The 23,859-nt window shown below is 54.9% G+C and overlaps 2 protein-coding genes across 2 annotated transcripts in view; one reads left to right on the forward strand and one right to left on the reverse strand.

Moving 5' to 3' along the window:
- LOC128946884 (mitotic interactor and substrate of PLK1-like) overlaps positions 1 to 9,960 on the forward strand; it is a 29,435-nt gene extending 19,475 nt beyond the window's left edge. The window contains exons 9-12 of the mRNA XM_054290881.1: positions 5,803 to 7,788; positions 8,376 to 8,587; positions 8,944 to 8,982; positions 9,375 to 9,960. Coding sequence (XP_054146856.1) covers positions 5,803 to 7,788; positions 8,376 to 8,587; positions 8,944 to 8,982; positions 9,375 to 9,461 — 2,324 coding nt within the window. The 3' untranslated portion in view covers positions 9,462 to 9,960. The remainder of the gene's footprint in view (positions 1 to 5,802; positions 7,789 to 8,375; positions 8,588 to 8,943; positions 8,983 to 9,374) is intronic.
- Positions 9,961 to 11,255: 1,295 nt separating this feature from the next.
- LOC128947050 (uncharacterized protein KIAA1958 homolog) lies at positions 11,256 to 22,264 on the reverse strand. Its single transcript, XM_054291137.1, has 4 exons — positions 22,183 to 22,264; positions 15,500 to 15,588; positions 14,150 to 15,311; positions 11,256 to 12,676 (listed from the first exon to the last, which is right to left on the reverse strand). Exons 2-4 carry the CDS (start codon positions 15,500 to 15,502, stop codon positions 11,832 to 11,834), a joined length of 2,010 nt encoding a protein of 669 aa, XP_054147112.1. The 5' UTR covers positions 15,503 to 15,588; positions 22,183 to 22,264; the 3' UTR covers positions 11,256 to 11,831.
- Between the last annotated feature and the right edge of the window lie 1,595 nt (positions 22,265 to 23,859).

Here is a 23,859-nt window from a genome sequence, read left to right on the forward strand (position 1 = left end):
GGGTGGGTTCTGCTGTTCCATCGTTGTGGGGGCAGAAAATGGGGGAAGAGAGAGGGGTCTGGGGCACCCAGGAGGAAAGGGATGAGGGGGGAAGCTGGCCAGGTAAAGGGGACATGGATGCCCCAGGTGCCATCACCATGTGCCCAAGGGTCTCTCTGCCCATCCCCATGTTGTTGAAGGCCAGGGCAGGGATTCCAGAGGGGTCTGGAGCACCCAGGGGTCTGGAAGGAAAGGGATGATGCTGCCCAGGTAAAGGGGATGTGGCTGCCCAGGTAAAGGAAACATGGATGCCCAGTTTCCAGGATGCCCCCAGGTGCCATCACTACATGGCCAAGGGTCTCTGTCCATGCCCAGGCTGGTTCAGGTCCTGTTTCTCCCCAGGTCAGAGATTCCAGGGCTCTCTCCTGGGGCAGAGAGGGGTCTGGGCTACCCAGGATGGTGGGAGGAAAGGGATGATGCTGCCCAGGTAAAGGGGACATGGATGCCCAGTTTCCTGGATGCCCCCAGCTGCCATCACCACGTTGCCAAGGGTCTCTCTGTCCATCCCCATGTTGTTGAAGGCCCAGGGCAGGGATTCCAGAGGGGTCTGGGGCACCCAGGATGCCGGGAGGAAAGGGATGAGAGGGGATTCTGCCCAGGTAAAGGGGACCTGGATGCCCCCAGGTGCCATCACGACGTTGCCAAGGGGCTCTGTCCATCCCTGGGCTGGTTCAGGTCCTGTTTCTCCCCAAGGCAGGGATTCCAGGGCTCACTCCTGGGGCAGTGGGGCCTCACCCCTCGCTGGTGCCAGCTCAGGTGCCAGCACACGCCCTGAGGCGGGCGTGGAGCGCTCCTGGCTCCTTGGCATCACCTGTGGACTTTGGCTCAGCCCCAGGGTAGAACAGGCTCAGCTCACCTGCCCGGAAGCACAGAGCAGCCTGGCAGCCACAGGAACAGCCCCTGTGCCCAGGCCAGGCAGTGCCAGCCCAGCAGGAACGGGCACTGAGGGGTGAGTGGGGCACCGAGGGGGTGAATGGGGCACCAAGGGGCAAATGGGGCACTAAGGAGGTGAGTGGGGCACCAAGGGGTAAATGGGGCACTGAGGGGGTGAGTGGGGCACCAAGGGGTAAATGGGGCACTGAGGGGGTGAGTGGGGCACTGAGGGGGTGAATGGGGCACTGAGGAGGTGAGTGGGGCACCAAGGGGGTGAATGGGGCACTGAGGGTATGAGTGGGGCACCAAGGGGCAAATGGGGCACCAAAGGGGTGAGTGGGGCACCAAGGAGGTGAGTGGGCACTAAGGGGGTAAATGGGGCACTAAGGGGGTGAATGGGGCACCAAGGAGGTGAGTGGGGCACTAAAGGGGTAAGTGTGGCACTAAGGGGGTGAGTGGGGCACCATGGGGTAAATGGGGCACCAAGGGGTTAAGTGGGGCACCAAGGGGGTGAGTGGGACCCCCAGCACCCACAGCTGGGCTCTGTGTGACACCAGTGCCGTGTTTGGGTGCCAGTGGGGCTGGCAGGAGTGGGACAAGGACAGGGATGTCCCACGGGGACAGGGCTGAGCGCCTGGCACGTGCCAGGAGGGAGGGCAGTCCTGGGCATGGCAATGTCGCCCACCCCACTGAGATCCAGCCACATCCAGGCACCAAGGGCACCAGGGACGCCGTGGCACAGCCCTGCCCTTATCCTGGCAGCTGCCAGAGGTGCCCAGAGCAGGTGGCATGTCCCCTGCTGCAGGAGCTGGGGCTGGCAGTGCCAGGGCTGCCGTGGCAGGAGGGCAAACACGGGGTGAGAGGCCCTGTGGTGTGACAGGAGAGCCTGGCACAGGGCTCTGGTGCCATCCCCTCCTCTGGGGCTCACAGGGTGAGGGGAGACCTGGGCATGGAGGTTCTGCTGAAGCTTCAGGGCTCCTCAGCGCCATTCATGGAGGGGCAGAAAGTCTGGAGCAAGGTCTGTGTGTGGCTGCATGGCCACACCACCCTGGCACATGGCTGTTGGCACCTTGGTGCATCAGAGCATCAGAGCCAAGGGCAGCCCCAGGGCATGGGTGACACCAGCACAGGAACGTGGGGACAGGGCACAGAGCCCAAGGTGGTTCCTGGAATCCCTCAGAGCTCCCCGTGCTGAGCTTATCAGGGCCCTGCAGGCACCTCCAACCCCCCACACCCCAGGGCTGCCACACCCCGGCAGGCAGAGCTCAGCTGGGAGCCCTGGGGACATGGGGACCCCTGCCCTGCCAGCTCCATGGACTGTAAGTGCAGCGTGCTGGGGGCTGAGGGCAGTGCCAGGCGCCGGGGGGAGGCTGTGTGCCCATGGCCATGCAGGGATGGTGGCACTGAGGGCATGCAGGGATGGTGGCATTGAGGCGTGCAGGCCGGGCTGGCACTGTCTGGGGTGTGCAGGGATGGCACTCAGGGTGTGCAGGGATGGTGGCACCGAGGATGGGCAGGGATGGTGGCACTGAAGGTGGGCAGGGATGGTGGCATTGAGGTGTGCAGGGAGGGCTGGCACTGAGGGTGTGCAGGGATGGTGGCGGCACTGAGGACGTGCAGGTATGGTGGCACCGTGCAGGGATGGTGGCACTGAAGGTGGGCAGAGATGGTGGCATTGAGGAGTGCAGAGATGGCACCGAGGGTGTGCAGGGATGGTGGCACTGTCTGCGGTGGGCACCACAGGGACATGGACACGTGCTGGGGTGTTTGTGTGCACCAGCCCATCCTGGGGCAGCCCTTGGCTCAGGCTGGGGGGCACAGGGTGGGTCTGTAGCCCTGTACAGAACCCCCAAACTGGGAGAACACTGGAAATCACCCCAGATGTCTCATTATAGGGGGATCCCATGCCAGACTGGTGGCAATGCCATCTGCTGAGCCCAGCACCTCTCACAGTGCTTGGCTGGGCTGGGGACAGCCCAGAACAGGGAATTTGGAGCCCCTGCAGCCCCAGAGGGAGCTGAGGGAGGTGAAATGTTTTGGGTGCAGCTCTGGGAGGGGCCGTTCTGCTTGCGTGGAGCCCTGATAAGAGCCCAGCTGGTTTCTATGTCCCTGCTCCCCTCCTGTGCCAGCACTCCCCAGGGAGGGGGATCCCTTTGGAGCCGGGGTTTCATCCCCTCAAACATGGTGAGAGGCGTGGGCAGACGGTTTTCATTATCCTCGTCATTGGGGGCAATAAAAGAGCCGGAGTGAATCACAGCAGGGGAATTAACAGGTAAATTCAGCTGCAGGAAGAGAGGCTGAGGCGCCAGGGCTGGGCACAGGGCTGGGCACAGGGCTGGGCAGCAGCTCCAGCGGTGAAACATCGCCCGGGGCTGGCCAGGATGTCCCAGCTAATGAAACACACGTGCTCCTGCCCCAGGAAAGGTTTAAAATGCTCCTGGCTGGGAGTTTTGTGGGAGGGAGAGGATGGTGGATCATCCCGGCAGGGCTGGAGGGCACCAGAATCGCTGCAGGAATGAAGGAGGCAGGCACAGAGTGCTGGGGGTGAGCCAGGATGCTCGGGGTGGTGCAGGGAACACCGGGGCACCTGCCTCACCTGGGCTGTGGCCCCAGGGCTGTCCCTGCTGTCACCGTGGCCTCGCTCCAGTTTTGCTGCACATTCCCAGGAGGCCGTGAATGCCTGGGAATGGTGCCCATGGCTGCCACACCCCGACCTGCCAGGGCTCGCAGGTGAGGGCAAAGCCGTGGCTACACCTCAGCAAATATGGCACAGGACGTGGTGCTGCCTGGGATGGTGTTCACAGGGGTCTCAGGGTGAGGGAGGAGATGAGGATCTGACTCCATGTTTCAGAAGGCTTGATTTATTATTTTATGATATATATTATATTAAAACTATACTAAAGGAATAGAAGAAAGGATTTCATCAGAAGGCTGGCTAAGAATAGAATAGGAAGGAATGATAACAAAGGTTTGTGGCTCAGACTCTCTGTCTGAGCCAGCTCATTGTGATTGGCCATTAATTAGAAACAACCACATGAGACCAATCACAGATGGACCTGCTGCATTCCACAGCAGCAGATAATCAATGTTTATATTTTGTTCCTGATGGCTCTCAGCTTCTCAGGAGGAAAAATCCTAAAGAAAGGATTTTTCATAAAATGTGTCTGTGACAGTGCTGCCTCCAGGCACAGCCTGTGTGCAGGTGACATGTGTGCCACCAGTTCTGGAGCCAGGATGGCATCTGGGATGAGGTGGCAGCTACTGGCTCATGGGGACCCACCTGTGCTGCCCCTCCCTGTCTGGGATCTGCTGTTCCAGGCCTGACCCCGAGGCTGGGGCTGTTCCCTCCTGCCCTGAGTGCCAGGGGGGGTTAAAGTCCCCTCATTTTATGAGCCATGAAAATCTGTTTATGACCCCAGTTTCTAGAGCTGGGCTATTTGGAGGCTCCTTTCTGTAATTGGCACAAGGAGATATTCCACGCAGGAGTGGCCCTGGCCTGGCACAACCTTTCCCTGCCCAGGGTTTGAGCTCCCTCCCTGCCCTGTGCCCGTGGAGAGGCCGAGGCTGCTGGTGCCCAGATGGATGTGGGGTCACCAGGAGCTTGTGGCTGAGGTCCTGCTGTGTAGGAGTGTCAGGGGGTAGCACTGTCAGGATGGATGGAGATGAGAGATCTCTGCAGCCAGGTTGTGGAATTTGGGGTTTATTGCAGAGGGCCTGGGTGCAGGGCCCTGCTGGGAGCTGCCAAACACAGCTCAGAGCAGGCCCGAGAGGAGAGAGGGGGAGAGAGGATGAGAGGGTGAGAGAGCAAAAGGGATAAGAGAGTGAGGTTCCCATTACAATACAATAAATCTTCTTCTGTGTTGAATATTCTGATTCTCACTAACCAATCTAGTACAATACACAAATCCCATAGCATTTCCATACAGCCTATAAGAATCATTACATTACCATACTGTGTTACATTTTAAACCCTAAAAACTCCTCTTTGGGCCCCTTCTGCCAAGCTGTGGGGTCTGCTCTGACCCTTGGACCTGTCTGCAAGCAGAGGGAATTGTTTGATCAAAAGAGGATTACCTTCAGCCAGCCACACCATTGTTTTCCATTAGTTCAGTAACTGAAGTATTTCAAAGCTTGCTTTCATTCAATCTCACTTATAGTTTCTATATTCTCAGAATCTTTTGCCAGGCAATCATATTTATAAGGCTTTCCTGTTTCATCTTCCCCAGCACTGCTGCCTTTGGAGGTGCAGGCAGCACTGAGTGCCTGGGCAGGTTTGGCTGAGCTCCCTCAGAACCCGGCCAGGCTGGGGGACAGAGGTGGGGTGGATTTCTGGGCTCTGTGGCAGCTCCTGTTGGGAATTGGGCTTTGTGTTCTGGCTGTGCTGCCGCACACAGGACAGGCTGGTGTGGTGAATGATCCTAATTAAGCTTTGATTAGGTCAGAGTGGAGGGTGGTGGCAGCTTTGGTTGCTGTTAGTTGCAGGTTGGCTGGTCCTTCTGGGCCTGGTGTTTTCTATTCAGAAAGGTGAATTAGGTGAGAAGCAATGTTTTGTCCTCCACTGAGGAAGTTAGTTATGCTTAGCAGTGGATTAAAGGGTTGAAGTGTCCTAGGGATGTGGAGAAGTTTGAGAGAGGAGTTTGTTTTGTGAGGATGAGTGTTTGGGCTATTTTTGAAATTTCAAGGGCTAAAGCCTAGAAATTCCATGTCCCAAGGACAGTGGAACCAGGCTGGGAGAGGGGCTGCATCTCAACCTCTGCTCCTTGTGCTGTTCCTCATGGCTGCTCTCCCCTCCTGCCTGCAGGGCCAGCCAGGTCGAGACCCTTGGCCTCTGCTGAACTGGGACTCTGAGGGTGACCTCAAAACCGAGCAGTGGCCCCTGAGTGGGACAAGGTTGGCACAGCAGTGACAGCTCCCAGGAGATGGACAGGGTCACCAGGCACCTTGTGTTCCAGCAGCCACAGACCTCGCACAGGCACGACTCCCTGGCAGAGCTGAGGGCCAGCAGTGATGATGATGTGTTCAGCTCTGCCCAGCATAGCAGCCAGAGGCTGGAAAATGGCTACAGCTGGAAGAGGAGGTCCCAGTCACCCTCGTATTTCCTGAAGGGTGGAAGAGATGTCTGGATCCCGTCCCCGGACAGGGAGTCCAAGCTGGAGGTGGTGAGATCGGGAAGCCTGTACGACCTCCGGGCTTACAAGGGTGAGAGGAAACCCTCCAAGCTCTATGATGACGAGGAGCAAGACCTGTACAGGGTCCCTCCACCCAACATCTCCCCTGAGAAAGCCAGGGAGCTGGAAGATGAGAGGAAGGAGGTGATCCGCAGCCAGGCCATGAGGAAAAGCTCCACCATAGCGGAGAGGTGGAGCTCCATGGATGAGCTGGGCTCCATCAGCAGCCCAGGTGAAGGCAGGCACACAGGCAGTGTCCCCACCAGCTTTGCCATCTGGTTTGACAAGCCTTCCCCAGGCAGGGCTGCAACGCCCGTTGACCCTGAGAATATTGACACGGAGCAGATCAACTTCTCTGCGGCTCGGCAGCAGTTCCTGATGCTGGAGAAGACCAACCCCAGCTCGTTTTTCAGCCCAGGGCAGCAGGCCATGTCCCCAAGGCCAGAGTCAGTGACAAAAGTCTCCAGAGAAGAGTGGTACAGCCCTGAGATGGCCACAAAGGGTACGAGAGGCTACAGCAGTGCTGGTGCATCAAGCCAGAGCGGGACAGACAAGAGCCTTTACCAGGTTTATGGTGTGTCCTCATACAAGACACCTGAGAAGGAGGAGGTTTATACTCCCAGAAAATCTCACACAGAAAGGTCACATCCCGTTGGGAAGGTGTCCATCCTGACCAAATCAGGGTCCAGAGAAGACCTGGACTCTGGCTTGGGTGAGATGTACACTGAAACCACTGCAGGCTACGCCAGCGATGGAAGCACCACCAACGAGACCCTCAACGTGGATGTGAGGGCCAGCAGCAACGGGACGAGGGTCAGCAACGAGACACCCATCGAGAGGGAGATCCGCATGGCCTTGGAAAGGGAGGAGAACCTCTGGAAGGAAAGGGGGATCCAGCGGCTGACCTCCAGCAGCGAGCTGGTGGAGATCCAGACCAAGCCTGTCCTCAACATTCACGCGTCTCCCGGCCCGGGCAGGAAAGGGAAGGACAGAGGCCGCGCTTCCCTTTACGTGCAGAGGGAAATCGAGCAGGAAACGAAGCGTGAGGAAGATCTGAAGAGGCAGGGGAGGCTGCTGGGGGCCTATGACAGGGGCACGCAGCAGGAGCTGGAGGAGCGCAGGAAGGTGTTCGAGCAGGAGGAAGCCCCCCAAGAGAAGCCCACTCCCCTGAAGCGGGCAGAGGAGAGGAGGAGCTGGCTTAAAGAGTTTGTGGTGGAGCAGCCCAGCCCCACAGAGGACAGCAAGGCTGGAAGAAGCATCCCCAGCTACACAGCCAGCATCGCCCACTTCCAGCTGTCCCAGCCGCGCTTCGCCGCCAGCGAGAGGAGCCGGGAGCTGCCCTCGGTGTCCCCGCACGCTTCCGCCAGCACCAGCAAATGGGGGAGCGAGGATTCCCGGGGAGGAAAACTTCCCAGCTCCACCCAGAGCCCCAGCAGCGCTGCTGTCCTGCCCAGGGAGTATTTGAACCTCTCCTTCTGGAAGCCCAAGGTGTCCTTCGTGGAGGACATGGGCACGCAGAGGAGGGAGGACGGCCGCGAGGAGCAGTACCGGCTGCGCACGGGGAAGCCGCAAACATCAGCGCTGATCGAGGAGGAGATCAGGAGTGACCTGCAGAGGGAAGAGGAGCTGCAGGAGCAGCGCAGGAGGCTGATGGACACCTACAGCAGTGCTGCTCCTCAGGAGGGCTCCCGCTCTCGGCACAGCTCTGGTAAGGGAGCACAGGGACGGAGAAATGATTTGGTGGGATGGCTGTAAGGATTTCAGTGTGCGGGTAGCAGAACTTGATACCAACTTGAACTGCTGCTGAGGAGGGAGAGGCTCTGCAGGATTCCAGAGCTGCTCAGGTCTTAATGAGTTTGTGTCACATTACAGCAGCAAACAGGGCTGGAAGAGCTCCTGCTCTCGGCACAGCTCTGGTAAGGGAGCGCAGGGACGGAGAAATGATTTGGGGTGGGATGGCTCTAAGGATTTCTCTGTGCTGGTAGCAGAATTTGATGCCAGCACACTGGAGTCAGCAGAACTGCTGCTGAGGAGGGATAGGCTCTGCAGGATTCCAGATGCTCAGGTCTTGATGAGTTTGTGTCACGTTACAGCAGCAAACAGGGCTGGAAGAGCCCAGCTCATGCATTTTACTCCTTGTTCCTTGACTGGGCCCCAGGCATGGGGTCCAGGCTATGACCAAACCTGCTGGACCTGCTCTGGAGGCAGGTTTGGGGCAGGGGCCTGACACTCCTGTGGGCCTCCACCCCCTGGGAGTGGAACTGAGGTCACCCCCCAATGCTCTTTCTCTCACAGCTGCCTCAGGTGCCAGTGGCAACTACTCCGTGTCCGAGTCTCCTGCCTCCTCTCCTGCCTCCCACCAGCCGGGCATCCTGGGGCTGATCTCGTCCTTCACCCCGCTGAGGGTGACCAGTTCCTCCCAGGGCAGTGCAGAGACCCTCACCCCTGACTCAGCACATTCCAGCCCCTTCGAGGAGCGGAGGAGGAGGGTGAAGGAGGATGGAAAGGTGAACATGCTCTTCCTGCTTGTGCCAAGTGCTTGGGGGGGCTTGAGCCTGGGGGAGACTGGTGGCTCTGGGGCTGGAGCTGGCTGCTCCTGACTGATCCAGCTGCTCAGCTCTGGTGGTGGTGGCACCATCACAGCCAGGCAGTGCCTGCTATTCAGAGCTGCCAGCACTGGGTGGGATTGGAGAGGAGCAGCAGCTTTCTCCTGTGGGGAATCCTGGGATGTTCCCCCAAGCCCAGGGAGAGTTTAGCTGCACGTGCTGCCTTCCCTTGCCTCTCCTGTGCCCCAGATCCAGCAGCCTGTGGATATTCCCCTGCCAGGCTGCCGTTATCTAATCGTGTTTTCCTCTTTTCACAGTACGCAGGCATCGAACCGGTGGACAAGGTCAACACAGAGGTAAAGCCCTGACACCTCCCACCTTCCCCAGCTCCCCACACTCACTCCTGGAGGCTTTGTGGGATGGACAGGGGGGGACAGGATGGTCCTGAGACCACTCGGGTGGAAACTGGGTCAGGCAGAGCAGATTGGACAGGACGGTCCTGGCTCACACAGGGACCATTTGGGTGGGCACTGGGTCAGGCAGAGTGGGCTGGGGAGCTCCCCTCACTCCTGGAGGCTTTGTGGGATGGACAGGGGGGGACAGGACGGTCCTGGCTCCCACGGGCACCACTCGGGTGTCCATGGGTCAGGCTGGGGAGCCGGCAGGGGGAGTGGGAGCAGCTCTGCAAACCCAGCTCGTTGTGAAAGTCTCTCCTTTACAAAGATCCCGCCCGTTGTGGTCTCTGCAGGTGGTGGAAAGCACCCGAGTGTTCCGCCACAAGAGCGCCATGGCCCAGCGCTGGGAGGCGGGGCAGTACGTGCGGGATGAGGACTGAGGGACCCCGCCATGGGGGCTGGTCCTGCTCACAACCGCCTGGTGCATGACCTAAATACTCCATCAGTTCCACCCACCGCAACAATCGGAGACGTGAACCCTGCTAATCAATCTGGCTTATTGTTAAACTGATAATCCTTCCATGCAATAGATCAGCTCCTTCCTCCTCCTCCTCCCTGCGGGGTGGAGGAACACTTTTTTTTTACTTTTTTTTTTTTCTTAAGAGGGAAAAAATTGGATCAGTATCTTTTTAATCACTTCCGCCTGGAGCCAGCCAGGTGAAATCACCCGATAATTCACTTTGCCCCTCGGGAGCTGTCTCAGGCTTACAAAAAAGCTGTTTTATTTCTCAGTGGTTTTAGGTTTTTAAGTACCACAAGGCTGAGCATTGCCTTGGGGGTACCTGAACTGAGACTTCTGGATCGGTGTTGCCGTGGGACTTGGGAATCAACATTGGTTTAACTCCTGTGATCCATGGAGATGCAGCAATGGAATATAAAAAATATATACATAAATGCTGTTTATTTTGCTAATTTATTAAAGAGTTGTCACACTCCCTCGGTTTTCCAGGCCTGTTCTGCTGGTTTTGCTCCGGTGTTTCAGAGGAGCCCCGGGCTGGGATTGGGGGTTGGGATGCGGGGATGGGGGAGCACCGGGTGGGCTTGAAAGTCCCGTTCGACCCCACCCGCGGGGGGAGCCCCGTGCCCGTCCGGCCGGCCCCGCTAGGGGGCTCCCGGGCAGCGCCCGCGGCTCCGGTACGGACCGGCCGGGACCCCGGTACAGACGGTACCGACCCCCTCTGCAAGCACTGACCGAGATCCGGTTCGGACCCGCCGGGACCCCGGTACCGACCCCATCCTCAAGCGCTTACCGGGGTCCGGTACGGATCCACTGAGACCCCGGTATCGACCCCCTCTGCAAGCACTGACCGGGGTCCGGTATGGACCTGCAGGGATCCCAGTACCGACCCTCTCAGCAAATGCTGATGGGGGTCCGGGACAGATCCACTGAAACCCCGAAATGGTCCCGTCTGGACCCCGGTACTGACCCCCTCCACAAGAGCTGACCGGGGTCCGGTACGGACCCACCGGGACCCCGGTACCGACCCCACTCTGCTGATGGAGGGTCCCGGTGCAGTCACTGACCGGGGGTTTCCCTGGTGGAGGAGCCCCAGGGAGGTGCCCGGGTGCTGTGACAGGTCAGAGTGGGCAGATGGTGCCCCGAGCTTTGGGCATGGACTGAACCGACCAGAAATGGGGAGGAAAGAGCCCAAACCGGGGTGGTCTGGGGGCTGAGGGAAGCAGGGAGCAGAGGTGTGACCGTAGCTGGGTCACCCAGGACCAGCAGGACAGCTCTCAGTCTGGTGTCATGGTGATGCCACCAGTGCTCCAAAGCACAAGAGGAGCCAGCAGACACCCTCCAGCACCTGAGGAGTTTGTCTGGTTTTATGTCGCTTCAAACATCCTGAAGTTACTTCTTGATGTTCAGTTGGTTGGATGGGACCAAGTGGGGCAAAGAGCTTGACCCTCAAGGTTTCCTTTGACACCATGGGAATGGCTCCTAGGGCTTCAAAGGGCCCAAAGCTCTGTGGCACTGGGCTGGGAGGAGGGCACACTGAGCACAACAGGGAACACCCCAGTGTTCCAGGAAAGCATCACCTGCTGTTCAGACACAGACAGACAGGACTGAATTAAAGGCTCTTTTATTTGGCTCCGCCAACAATGCAACCAAAAACCTGCCTGAGCTGTAACACTGAGCAGAGCTGAGCACCCCTCCCAGTGCCTTTGTGGAGCTGTGTTTTGCACTCCAGGGAAACCACTTACCATAAAACCTTTCAACATTGTCAGACACTTTAAATAACTTCTTAGAACAGCCACAACTTCTTCAATCTACGAATCTTTCCCTAAGGGAAATGACCTGAACCTTGTCAGAAGTGTTCCTGCAAGGTTGGGATTGGCAGCACCATCACTCTCCTGCTGCTCATCCTTCCCCACAGGCTGAGCTTGTGGGGTGTCACCTCAAAATGTGGGTGCAGCTGACACTCCTGGCCAGGCCTTGCCACCCCCAAGCCCTCTGTGTGTCAGCAGTGGTGGTTTCTAACAGCATTGACAGTGTGGTAGAACATTAACTCGTTTGGCAAATGTGAAACTGAAGACTCTCATTAACTCACTGAATTATCAATTCCAGTAACAGAAACAACAATAAAAGAACTTCCCTGAAAGCCAAGGCACTGCAGATGTGTGGGTACCTTCAGTGCCAAGGTGAGGCTCAGCAGAAGGATGTCTGTTCTCAACCTACACCAAATATTGCAGTAGGATTGTGTTTCAGAGCAGCCTTGGAGTGGTTGAAGGGCAAAGCTGAAGGGACACCCCTATTTCTTGGTCTTCTTTACTGCTCCTCTGACTTCCTGTGTAATAACTTTCAAGATATTATTAATTTTGGCTTTTGACAGTGGCTTCCTGATGTACCACACTTTGTCCCAGACAGAGTACAGTGACTTGGGAGACAGGTAAAGAGGGTGTTTGTCATCCAGCATGTCTGCTGGCCTCCTCCTGGCATACTCCTTGTAACTGGAGACCGGGCAGTTCTCTGGATCCTCAGGCTTGGCAACGAGCAGTGGGTTTGGCTGCCCTTCATTTCCCTTGGGGCTCAGATCATCCTTCCACTCCAAGTACTCCACCTCTCCTTTGGTCTTCCTCAGCACCACCTGTCCCCAGCACAGCTGGTGGGCCTGGTGGTGGGTGTTTGCCCCAAACCCCCTAATGAGGTTGGTGAACATGAGGTGCAACAAGCCCTGAGGGTTTGTCTTGCTTAAAATTCCCTTCTCGAGAAGATTTTCCACATCTTCACTTGTCAGGTTCTCCACAACATTCCACTGCTCCTCCTTCTTTTGAACCAAGTACCGATGTTTTAATTTATAGGCTTCCTGAGAGGCCTTGAACTCTGGCCCTCTCAATATGCTGTACTGGTAGTGGTGCTCCTGGAGGTACCTGTTGATGCTGCACCTGAAGATGTTTAAGGAACTGGCAGAAAAATCCATGCCATTCTGTTTTTTGGCAGAGCTGAAGAAGGACAGCAGGTACTGGTCGAGGTCTGCGGGAGGCAGCCTGTGGATCTTGCGTGTCTCGGAGGGGTGGTGCCCCTTCAGCCACTCTTTAAACACTTTTATGTCTCCAATGGTATTGCTTTTCTTTTTCTCCTGCTTCTTCAGCACATCTAAAAGAAAAGATATAGTTTTGTGAACAGGAAGAATCCACAAAGATCAGGAAAACACAAGGAGATACAGGATAGTGTCTATCTCTGCTTTCTGGAAGCCATTCAGAGAGGACAGGACTCTCCCAAACCCCTTCCTCTAGAACTGCAGGTCATATTTGTTCTCTCCACAAACAGCACAACTCGACAGTGCCCAGCTCTCCAGGGAAAGTTGGGTCCCTCTCCCTTGGCAGGTGGCCCTGCTCATTGCCACAAAGGGAAATTTCCCTTTCATGAACCAAAGGTTGGGATGGATGGTGAGGGAGAACAAACAGGTGAGTAAAAGTCTACTATGATTTTGTTTAAAGGATTGCCAGGATTGCAGTTGGGCTCTCTCTCAAGTTGCCATGGCAATCCCACATCCACCTAGCTCGATGTAGCATGAGAAATGAATTCTTTGGATTGCTGGAAAGCTCCATCTGCTCGCCTGTGACTCGGCCAGGGCTGAGCATGGGGTGATGGAAAAGCCAACACCTAGAACCCTTTTTTACAACAGGTTCTTTTTTATAGGTTTTGTTGCCATCCTGAAAGACTGATGGCTGTCCCAGTTTTTTGGGGTTTTGGCCTGTTTTGTGCTGGCTGCTCCAGGTGCAGAGAGGAACAGCTCATGAATCAATCATGCTGAGGCCTCCTCTGAGCCATGAGCCAGTTACCCTGGCAGAAACAGCTACTACAGGCACTCCCAGAAGAATTCCCAGTCCCTTCACATGACACATGATGTCAGTTATGAAAATAGTCAAATACTGCTCCCAAACCCCAACTGTGGCAGTTTGTGTGGTTATGGCTCCACAAGGAACAACAACCCCTAAGCCTTTTCAGGGCCAAGCACATCCCAGGCAGACCCCAAATGCCACCTCAGCACCTCTGCCCTTCACAAGGACATGCCCAGGCCCTGTGCTGCAGGACAGCACATACAAAAACCTTAATTCTTGAAAGGAGTAAAGCAATGTGTGGAGTCCTGCATAGGAAATTCTGCTAGCACTGGGAGGTTTTGCCACTGGCCTTGGTGCAGCTTTGGCCACAATTTCTCTGCATTATTTCCTCTCGTTTCTTTCTCTTCAGACCTGAGTTCCCCGCTCTAGCTCCAGTTTCCCACAGGGACTCTCTCAAGTACAGCCAAAATACTGTGTGGGGGTACTGGGTAAAATGGAAGACCAAAGTATTCAAAATGGGATGTTGGGACTGGGGCACAGCCAAGAACACCTTTGGGTACCCCAGAGAAGGGCATTCCCTACAAAAGCACCAATTCCTTTAGGCAGGGAGCTTTGCAGTCCCCTCAAGCAGAAACAGGAGTGCCCCAAATCCAAGAGATTTCCTTGGATGCTGCAGGAACAGATCTTGGCAGTGATGTGAACTCACCCTCCTTGGATATTTTGGGAAAGTGATTAATGGAACACCCCCACACCCCTGCAGGCACACAACTCCACGCTGCCTTACCTCCATTTGAGGCTGCAGGTGGATGTCTCTCTGGACTCTGGAAGGCTGAAGAACAAGGTGTCTGCTCAGATCCTGATGTGTCACTGTCCTCACCCACGTTCTCAGCACCATCCCCACTGGAGCCCATCCCCAGTGTGCCACACTCTGAAGGGCTCAGCTGGAGATGTTGCTGAACAGCAGTAGTGGCTTGGAGCTCAAAGAACATCACTGAGGGCTGGGATTCAAGCTGGGCCTTGGCTTCAGTGCTGGGGACAGGAAGGGGTTTGGGACATACCTTTGGTGCTGCTGACCCCGGGAGGCTCCTTGCTCTGGAAGTTTCAGCCATGGGCCCTGCAGCAGTGGAAGGAGCCAGCCTCAGGATGTTCCTGTTCAGATCCTCTGAGCTGCTGACATGAGCCTGCAGAATGTAGGCACGGGCCAGGGGTGGCTTTGCTGTGGGGGTAAAAGCAGTTTTTTGGGAGCCTGTTGGCTGGTGCGATGCCATCTTCTGGCAGTGGTGCATCTGCAACTTCTCAGCAGATGGCTCTGACACATTATCCTGGCTGGTTCTGTCTCCTTTGTTGTCTTCATCTGCCTCACACTGCTCTTCATCAGAGATAATGATCTCTGCATCTTTGTACGTTTTGGACTTCACATGCTGCTCACCAGTCTGGACTCTACTACCAGACACAGAGAAGTGCTGCTCTGCTGCAGAGAATTTGTGTTTCCTGCTGTTTTGACTCCCCTTGGGCTCGTTATTCCTTGTGTAGGGGCTGCCAGCCTTCTGCTCAGTGACCCCTTGGGATCTGCCACACGACCCTGTGCTCCCAGAATCTTCTTGGTCCATCTCAAAAGATGATGGGGTCAGCCTGAGCTTCTTTTCCTCAAAGCTGGATTCCCTTGCCAAAGATTCAGAAGGCAGGAGCCTCTTTCTCCCTCCTAGAGCCTCAGGCACTTCTTCACCTGTGTTGTGTGACTTCCCACAGTGCCAGTGGTAGGCATGTCCAGCTCTGCACATCCACAGCACAGCGTTGTCACTGCTCACATGATCTGTGTTCTGCATGAATTCCAGGCCTGGGATCTGGTTGCATATGGTGCCATGAGTGTGTGCCCAGATCACAAGGTTGGAGAGATCTGTGTGAAGGGAACTGGAACTGCTGCACCCTCTGTCACTGCTCTCACTCTGTAAAGGTGTTGGAGACAACATGAGAGAGAGAGAAGCAGACAAGAGCAGTCCTGGGGCTGTTTCTGTCCCTCCCCAACCATGTAATAATTCTAGACCAGCAATCTCATCTCAGGACTCCTTCTAAAAATCAATTTGCTCATTCTTTCTTGTCTATGCTATCATTTATGCCATAACAGAACACTCACCATGCTGCTGCTCTCTGTCTCACTGAGCCTTCTCTCAGATGGGGATCAATCAGTAAGTGATGCTTTGAGTGGCCTTTCTCTCTCAGAACCTGAAAGGATCATCACATATGTGTGCTATATACATGGAGAAGTATTTATATTTTTATATATATATATGAAACCCTGAGCAGAAGATGCAACTGAATTTCTCCATGCTCAGCCCACTGCAGGCCTGTGCCCTCCCTGGGCTGAGCTCCCACTGCACTCCCAGCAACTCTACACACAAAACCTGCCTGGGGTAAATATTTGCAGGATCAGCCTCTGCAACACCAACGGAACGGAAACCAAATATAAACACTGAAAATAGAATTTTACAAACTGAACTCTGCAAGCCATTCCTTCAGCTCTCTGGGGTTGGCAAGCTCTGTGTCTCCAAGTGCTGAACTGCAGGGAGAGAACAAGGAATGGTGAGGCTGCTTCAGCCTGACATCCTCTGACTCTGCAAACAGCAACAAAAGGCAATTTCCCAAATGAAGGACTTGCACATGCAACTTGTATTTATATTAGAGACTAAATCTGAACCTCTCCCATCTGTCTGGAAGGCTCCATGCCTGGAAGTCATTCCTGTGTCTCAGGGGACATGCAGCATGCCCTCAGCACCACAGCAGCCCAGGAGACATCACTGACACTGCACGCTCACATCTCAGTCCATGATTAATTAAAATCTCTGCAATCAGTGAGGGGAAAAGAGGCAAGGCTGAAAACACTGGAACCTTGTCTAAAGTGGTTCTTTGAGCAGGTGTTTTGAGCAGTTCTGGCTACACAGAGCTCAGCTCTTGGAGAGAACAGGCTCTGACTGGTGGTCTGTGAGTGTGTGCTGCTGAGAGCACACCTGAGCACACCTGAGCACACCTGAGCAGGCACAGGAGCTCCAGCCCCGGGGCTCCTGCTCTCCCAGAGAGCTGAGCAGCATGGGAGAAGCCCATCCCAGCTGTAGGGCTGCTCTGCAATCCATGAACTCAGGGATTTATCTCAGAGGGTGAGGGTGAAGGCTGCCTGAGGTGCAAACTGAGGGTGAAGCCAAGAGCAAAAGGGCAGGAAGGGCTGTGAGTGCTGGCACTGTGCCCAGTGCCCTCAGTGCCCAATGCCCTGGGTGCCCTCAGCGCCCACCCAGCACAGCCCAACAGTGTGAGTTGTTCTCTTTCTCCTGCCCAAAGAGAGCAGCTCATACCTCTGACAGGTGCCAGCTGACCAGGAACTGCTCCCTTCATGGTGAGCCTGCAGCACAGCACACAGCTCCTTTCTGCACTTCCATCAATCCATATGTTCATTCCTAATGATAGCACAGATAATTTTAGCCCAAATGCTTGGCTGATGCACGTGCCAGCATGTGGAATGTGCAAAGGCGGGATTAAATGAGAATTTTTAACTGAAATCTCCTGCTGCTTTAACAAAAAAAACAGACAATAAAAGCCTTTTTGGGAGCAGCAAATGCAATCTGAGCTCCTGATGTTAATCAAGGCCTTGTATGGGATCTACTGTTCCTGTGAGCTCACTCCTGATGAACCTCAGCAAACAGGGCCGGGAATCATATCCAGTGGCCATTTCAGCTGCCCTGACCCCTCACAGGCTCTGCCCAAACTTCTCCCCAGAGCTGTTTGACCTGTTCCCACCTCCTCAGGCCAGAGAAGCTCACACTCTGACCCCACTGAGACCCTACAAGTTCAACTTGGGGCAGAACCATTTTCCCTCCTGAAGGAAAACAGAATTTTATCTTCAAGTTCAGCCAGCTTGGGGAAGAACCATTTTCCCTGCTGAAGCAAAAGACAGTTTTATCTTCAAGTTTTTTTTTTCCCTGAAAGGGCGGAACCATTCAGACAGACTCAAAGCAACTCCCATGCCAACAATCTGGTGCCTTCAGCCAGTGTGGGAAAAGGTAACAGGAACGGGAAGCTCCCAATGGTCACAGGGCCACAAAATCACTGACTTGGCAGATGAACATCTTGATCCCTATCACAGCCCTCTGCAAATGGAATGCTTTTATCTTCCCTTATCTCCAGGCACATGTCTTCCTCTTCCTGAGCTCTTTGAAAGAAAAAAGCCCTCTTTTTTTCTTCTTTTGCTGTTTAGTTCCCAGCACAGGCTCTGGTGCTCAGCTACAGACCCAAAGGCTGCTGTGACCCTCAGATTTGCAGCAGCTGAGATTCCCTCAAAGGAATGGTGAGTGGAATCAGTCTGGATTCACAGCTGAGGGAGAAAAATGACCACTGTCCTTTCCCCAAAGGCTGAACTGTCTTCCCTTTGAATAATAAAAATCCATCTTCATCTTTGCCACAGTTTTTACCTGGGGAAGGATCTGGGCTTAGAGTTTGGGGCTTTTTGCTTGTTTTGGAGCCTTGTGCCTGATTCTGTGGCTGTGTGGCTGGGAGTGATGTTGTGGGTTAATCCTCTTTCCAGGAGAGGCTCCCATCTGATAATGGACACTGTGTACAGGATCCACACCTTTCTGCAGGAAAACAGGACATTCCAGAGCTGTACAGTAAAGGATTTTATTTTTTTTTTTTTAACCCACAGGGAATTCAGTCTACTGCTAAAACCTAGAGTTAGGTAAATTCAGGCTCACTCGTGGAAAAAAAAAATTTGGGGATTTTTTTGGTTTGGGGTTTCTTTTTTTGGGTTTTTTTTTTTTTTGGTTGGTTGGTTGGTTTTGAGGTTTTTTGGGGGTTAGTGGTTTTTTTGGTGGTTTTTGTTTGTTTGTTTGTTTGTTTTGGGATTTTTTGGTTTTGTTTTATGGTTTTGGGTTTTTTTGGGGTTTTTTTTTTTTTTTTTTTGGTTGGTTGATTGATTTTGTTGGTTGGTTTTTTGGTTTGTTTTTGGGGTTTTTTTGTTGGTGGTATTGGTTTGGTTTTTTTTTAATCTACAATGTCTGGCTTTCTCAGGCCCTGCTCTGCAGAGCTTTCTAGCCCTCAGTGCTGTGGGTGCTGATTTTACCTTTGTATCCCAGAAAATGTGGCCAGGTAATTTCACAAGAGTCTCCAGCACTTCAGGGGAAACTGAACTTTGGGCTGACTAAAACACGGAAATTTTTTTTTTTTTTTGTTTTAAGGCTTTATGCGTGTCCTTTGAGTCCTTGGTGGAGGGGAAAGCAAACTCAGCACTTTCTGAGATTGATCCCCCTGTAAGGTCTGTCAGGACACAGAGTGACCTGAGATTGCCACCACTGGGATCTTCCCCTGTCCCCCTCCCAGGTGTGCTGAAGGGCCGAACCCATAAAACAGACACAGCCTTGTGCAAACAGGAGCTCTGCATAAAGACACTAATTTGGAGGCACTAAAAGCCCTTTGCCCCCCCGTGTCCTTGTCCCATTGCCCTGTGACAGCCCTGCCTGGTGCCTCTCAGGGGCTGCAGCGCCTGTTTTGCAGATTAGAACCTGGGACATGCACACAGAGCCAGAGGATTGGAGAGCTCTGACTTCCCTGCTCCAGATAAGACAGCGCAGGAAACTGCAACAATCCTGCCAGGAAAACAACAGGATACAGAACAGCAGAGCTTAAACTTGGCTGCTGCTCCCTTGGGAAAGCCTCCCTGGAGGTGAGGGGAGCTGGGACAGCCCCCAAACACACGTTTGGAGGCACTGCTGGGGCTGTGTCAGGGCAGGAAGGGCTGAAGCTGCACTCAAACACATCTGGCTGCAGCACAGGAGCTGAGGGGAGCAGCTGCAGCTCATGGCTGCCAGAAATCATGGAGCTTGTCCCACCCTCCTCAGCAGGAGCCCGGGGGATGGATCCATCATTTCCTAACACATCATTTTTCCCGTCCTCTGCGTTGGTTGTTTGCCTCTTCACCTGCCCTGTGCAAGAATCTTGTGAGCGCCTCTTCAGCTCTTTTCCTGCTTGCCCACATCCTCCCAGCAGCCCCCTCCTGCCCTGCTTGCAGAAATACAATTCCCAGGATACATCCTGTACTTGCTGCAGGGCACCGTGCCTCCATTTTGAGAGAGGATCCCAGAAAATCCCACCTGGAGTTGTCTGGGGAGGGCAGGATCTGACTGCAGGCACCAAGAGGGATTCAAACCCTGCTGGCAAACGCTGCCCTCCAGCACCACATTCCTCAAACAAGACTTTTTTTTGTTCAAACACTCGGACATCACTTTTTCCCCCCCCCTCGAGTTCTAATTATCTCTGCTCCTGAGGGGCTGAGTTCCAGAGCCACTGGACTGGGATGCAACTGTGAGCACTAAATCAAGGCCTCTGAAAAATCCAAATAAATCCGAAAATCTAATAAAAGCCACAGGCAGCTGGCACAGCACTGCCTGGGCCACCAAACAAGCCTGAGTGAAAGGGAAAAAATTCATTGGAAACCATGAACTTCTATTAATAGGAGCTCACGTTGTATTTCCCAGGAGGAAGTTGGAAAGCTGCAATCAGCAATGGCCAAATCTGTGACCTGGGCAGGAAATGCTGCAGTGTCACTGTCACAGTGTCAAGGTGGAGTCTGGGGGCACCTCACACCTGTGCCAGTGCCCTGGGGGTGTCACCCTGATCTTTTAAGATTTTCTAAGCCTTCTGATGATTACATTCTTGTAACAAACTTTCTCACACACTTTCTGTAAATAACTTATTTTTTTGTATTATTTTATGGAGGAGGAGAAATCTGATGGACTGTTGGTTTGTCCAGTGTCATTGGAGAGGTGGCACTGTCACCCTCCAACCCACTGTCATTTGGAAAACTGTAAATATTGGAGCAGAAAATAAACTTCCCTTTTCTTCACCTTGAGAGCAGCGCTGTGTTGTTTCTGCTCTCGGGGTTTGTTGCCAAGCACCGGGCACCGGGTGGCTCCGGTACCTCCCTTTGCTCCTCCCGGTTCTGCCGCCGGGCTCGCCAATCATACGGGAACGACGTGGAACGGGAATCCTTTTGTTACGGAGCCGCCCGGTACCGGCAGGGGGAGCTCGGCCCCGGTACCGGCAGGCGGAGCTCGGCCCCGGTACCGGCAGCGGGAGCTCGGCCCCAGCACCAGCAAGGGCAGCTCGGTTCCCGTACCGGCGGGGGGCGCTTGGTCCCGGTACCGGCGGAGAGCACTCGGTACGGCAGGGGGAGCTCGGCTCCGGTACCGATAGGGGGAGCTCCGTACCGGTATCGGCGGAGCGCGTTCAGTACCGGCAGAGGGAGCTCGGCTTCGGTACCGGTGGAGGGCGCTCGGCACCAGTACCACTACCAGTACCGCTACCGGTACCGGTAGGGGGAGCCCGGCTCCGGTACCGCCGGAGAGCGCTCGATACCGGCAGGGGGAGCTCGGTACCGGCGGAGGGCGCTCGGTACCGCAGGGGGAGCTCGGCCCCGGTACCGGTAGGGAGAGCCCGGCTCCGGTACCGGCGGAGCCGCCCGGTACCGGCAGGGGGAGCTCGGTCCCAGTACCTGCGGAGCGCGCTCGGTACAGCTACCGGCAGGGGGAGCTCTGCCCCGGTACCGGCGGAGGGCTCTGGTACCGGCGGAGAGCGCTCGGTCCCGGTACCGGCAGGGGAGCTCGGCTCCGGTACTGGCTGAGTGAGCTCGGTTACGGTACCAGCAGGAGGAGCTCGGCTCCGGTACCAGAGCGGGAGCTCGGTACCGGTACCGGCGGAGGGCGCTCGGTACCGGCAGGGGGAGCTCGGCCCCGGTACCGGAGGGGGAGCTCGGTACCGGCAGGGGGAGCTCGGCCCCGGTACCGGCAGGGGTCGCTCAGCCCCGGTACCGGCAGGGGGCGCTCAGCCCCCGGTGCTCGCCCCGGTCCCGGCAGCGGCAGCCCCCCAGCACCGGCGGGCAGGGCCGGGAGGAGCGAGTTCCCGGGCCGGGATCGGTCCGTGCTTCAAACCCCAAAGCGAACAGCCGGGGCTGAGAGGGGAGGGCGCAAATCCTGTTTTGTTTCACTCTCAGGAAGTTTATTGCGGTTTTTGACATTTCCGAGCAGCCTTTTAAAGTTTAACTAAAATCATCGGGTGACACGAGGTGTTTCGTCACTAAACTGAACTGAACCAATCCAATCCAACCCAAAGCCACACAGCACTGCTGGGAACAGGACACAGAGCCAGATTTCACCCCAGTTTTGGGGCTGGCACCAGATCCTGTCCCCTGCTGTCCCACAGAGCAGAGCTCACGTTCCCCCAGCACGCTCTGGCTGGAGTGCGGCAGCAATTTGTTATTAAATAGTATTTGTGGTGAATCTCTGACTTGTAATTACATGTAATTGTTCACAATGGGACACGGTAACCTACTTCTTTTGCAATACAAACCATCTTTAGTGACTGACACCTCAGCTCCCCTGACTAAAGCCTCTGAAATTGAGGTGACTCAGCCTGGGGTGCAGGACCCATCTCACCAGCACCAGGCAAACGCTCACGTTCACTTCTGCACCCCAGGTGTTTCCAGAGGTTGGCTGGGATGTGATGGGAAATGGCTCCTGGAGGCAGGAAAAAACCCTGCTGGTAACAGTGCTGGTAACAAAGTACCGTGCAGGGAAAGGGGGAGCTCCCTGGCTGTGGGATGGCTCCTTCCAGTCCCTGCTGATCTCTGGCATGGGCAGCACAAAAGGAGCCCCAAGTTCAGCATCCCCCAGGGTTTTGGCCACAGGCTCCCTGGTGATGCCATCTGTGAGACTTAGAGGCTCCCATCTTTGCTCAGTTTTCTACTCTGTCTGTGTTTTGCCGTGCCTCTGCCTCCCTTACCTGCTCCAAGGTCAGGCAGGAGCCTCCCACAGAGCAGAGCAGAGCCCAAGGACAGGATCTCATCCAGGGCACAGGGCAGCCTAGGAGAGAGGGGAGATGGTGTTTGTTAGGAAAGGGAACTCAGAATAACCTGCCAATCCCTGGGGTGGGATGGAAGCTGTGAGCAAAGCTCTGAGAGCCCTCAGCTTTGTTGGGATCTGAGTGGTCACTAGGACCAGCAGGATCTGGAGATTGCTGTCCCCCAGTCCCTGAGAGCCTTAGAGATAAAAACCCCACAGCTGGATGAACCTTTGGACAAGAAACACACACTTGGCCTAGGATCCAGGAGAGCTGCAGCTGTAACTCCCTGCCCAGAGCATGAGGAGGAGCAAACCAAGCAACTCCACTCGACAGATTCCACAGAAACCAGAGCCAATTTCAGAGAATTTGGATCTGGAATTCTCTGAAATCAGCTGAAAGTGTCCCTGAGGGAAGGATTCTGAGAACTGACTTCCACCTGCTGCAGAAGGAACTTGTCATCTTGCACTATGGAACAAAGTATTTTCTCAATAAATCAAGTATTGTCATGTAATTTTTGAGTAAGAAAATGGAGCTGAACTGCCCCTCTGGAGGGAACTTAGCTCCACAGGGAGAGTGAGCGAGCTCATGGAAATGCTCCTCTGGCTCAAGGTGCAGGCAGTACCAGCCAGGAGTGACACATCCCCAACTCCCAGACCTGCTGCCAGGCACTGGGAGTCTCTTTTGGGCCGTGGTGATGCTGGTTTTACCCAAAACCAGGAGTTCAGTGCTGTGGTGCACACAGAGCTGATGGTTCTGCCCACAAGGAGCCCCTGTGCCTGTGTTTTGGGGGTGCTGGGGCCCCATGAGACACCCCTTGCACAGGCTCCTGTCATTGTCACTGCCCTGGTATCAGAGAGCTCAGCAATTAAATATTAAAACTCCTAAAGGATATTGAGTTTCTTTTGTTCCTTTGGCATGGCCAGTGTTCTCAGTTCTCCCTGACTTCCCATGCTGCATCTTCCTGCCTTCATGTTCTTTTAATGCTTAATTTCATACTCCAGAGGGCTTCCTTCACCTCCTGTCTGTCACAGGGAGCATGTGCTGTACAATGCAGGCCAGGAGACAGCATTTAGGGAGCAGGCTGCTCACCCAGATCCCAGACCACAATCAAACCCCCAATTCCATGGTTCTGCACACAGGCTGTCACGTCCCTTCATACACTTCCACCCAGTTTGATCCAGAGCGCTTTGGCTTTGAGTCTGGAATCACAAAGTGAGATTCCTGAACACTTTCACCATCTGAAGCACAAGCAAACCTTCACACCACAAAAGCAAAAACCCCTTGGACATAGAGCAAAGCTTCCCTGAGCTGTTCCACTGCACAACATCCTTTGGGAACATATGGGCCAGCAACCACGAGATGCCCACAGCATAACTACAGCACTGACAAACCAATTGAGCCTCAGCAGCTGCCTCTGGGAAGGTTTCATTCATGCCCAGCACTGCCTTTTAAACTTAAGTGCCACTGGAACAAACACATCTTTGATCCAAGTAGGGAATAATTTGAAGCTTTGTGTTTAATAGAGCTGCAGCCCTGGGGAAATGATGTGGATCTTGGCTGGGATGACAATGGGGCTCATGGCAGGCACAGAGCGTGGCTGTCCCCATCCTCTGTGGG

Source organism: Melozone crissalis, unplaced genomic scaffold, assembly GCF_028551555.1.
Source record: "Melozone crissalis strain CALT ecotype California unplaced genomic scaffold, PUWL_Pcris_2 ptg000088l_1, whole genome shotgun sequence".
NCBI classification, from domain to species: Eukaryota; Metazoa; Chordata; class Aves; order Passeriformes; family Passerellidae; genus Melozone; species Melozone crissalis.

Excerpts from the sequence above, each read along its gene's own strand:
- LOC128947050 (XM_054291137.1), bottom strand. Across the intron at positions 12,677-14,149 it reads ACCTGCAGCCTCAAATGGAG|ATGTGCTGAAGAAGCAGGAG; the intron begins GTAAGGCAGCGT and ends CTTTTCTTTTAG.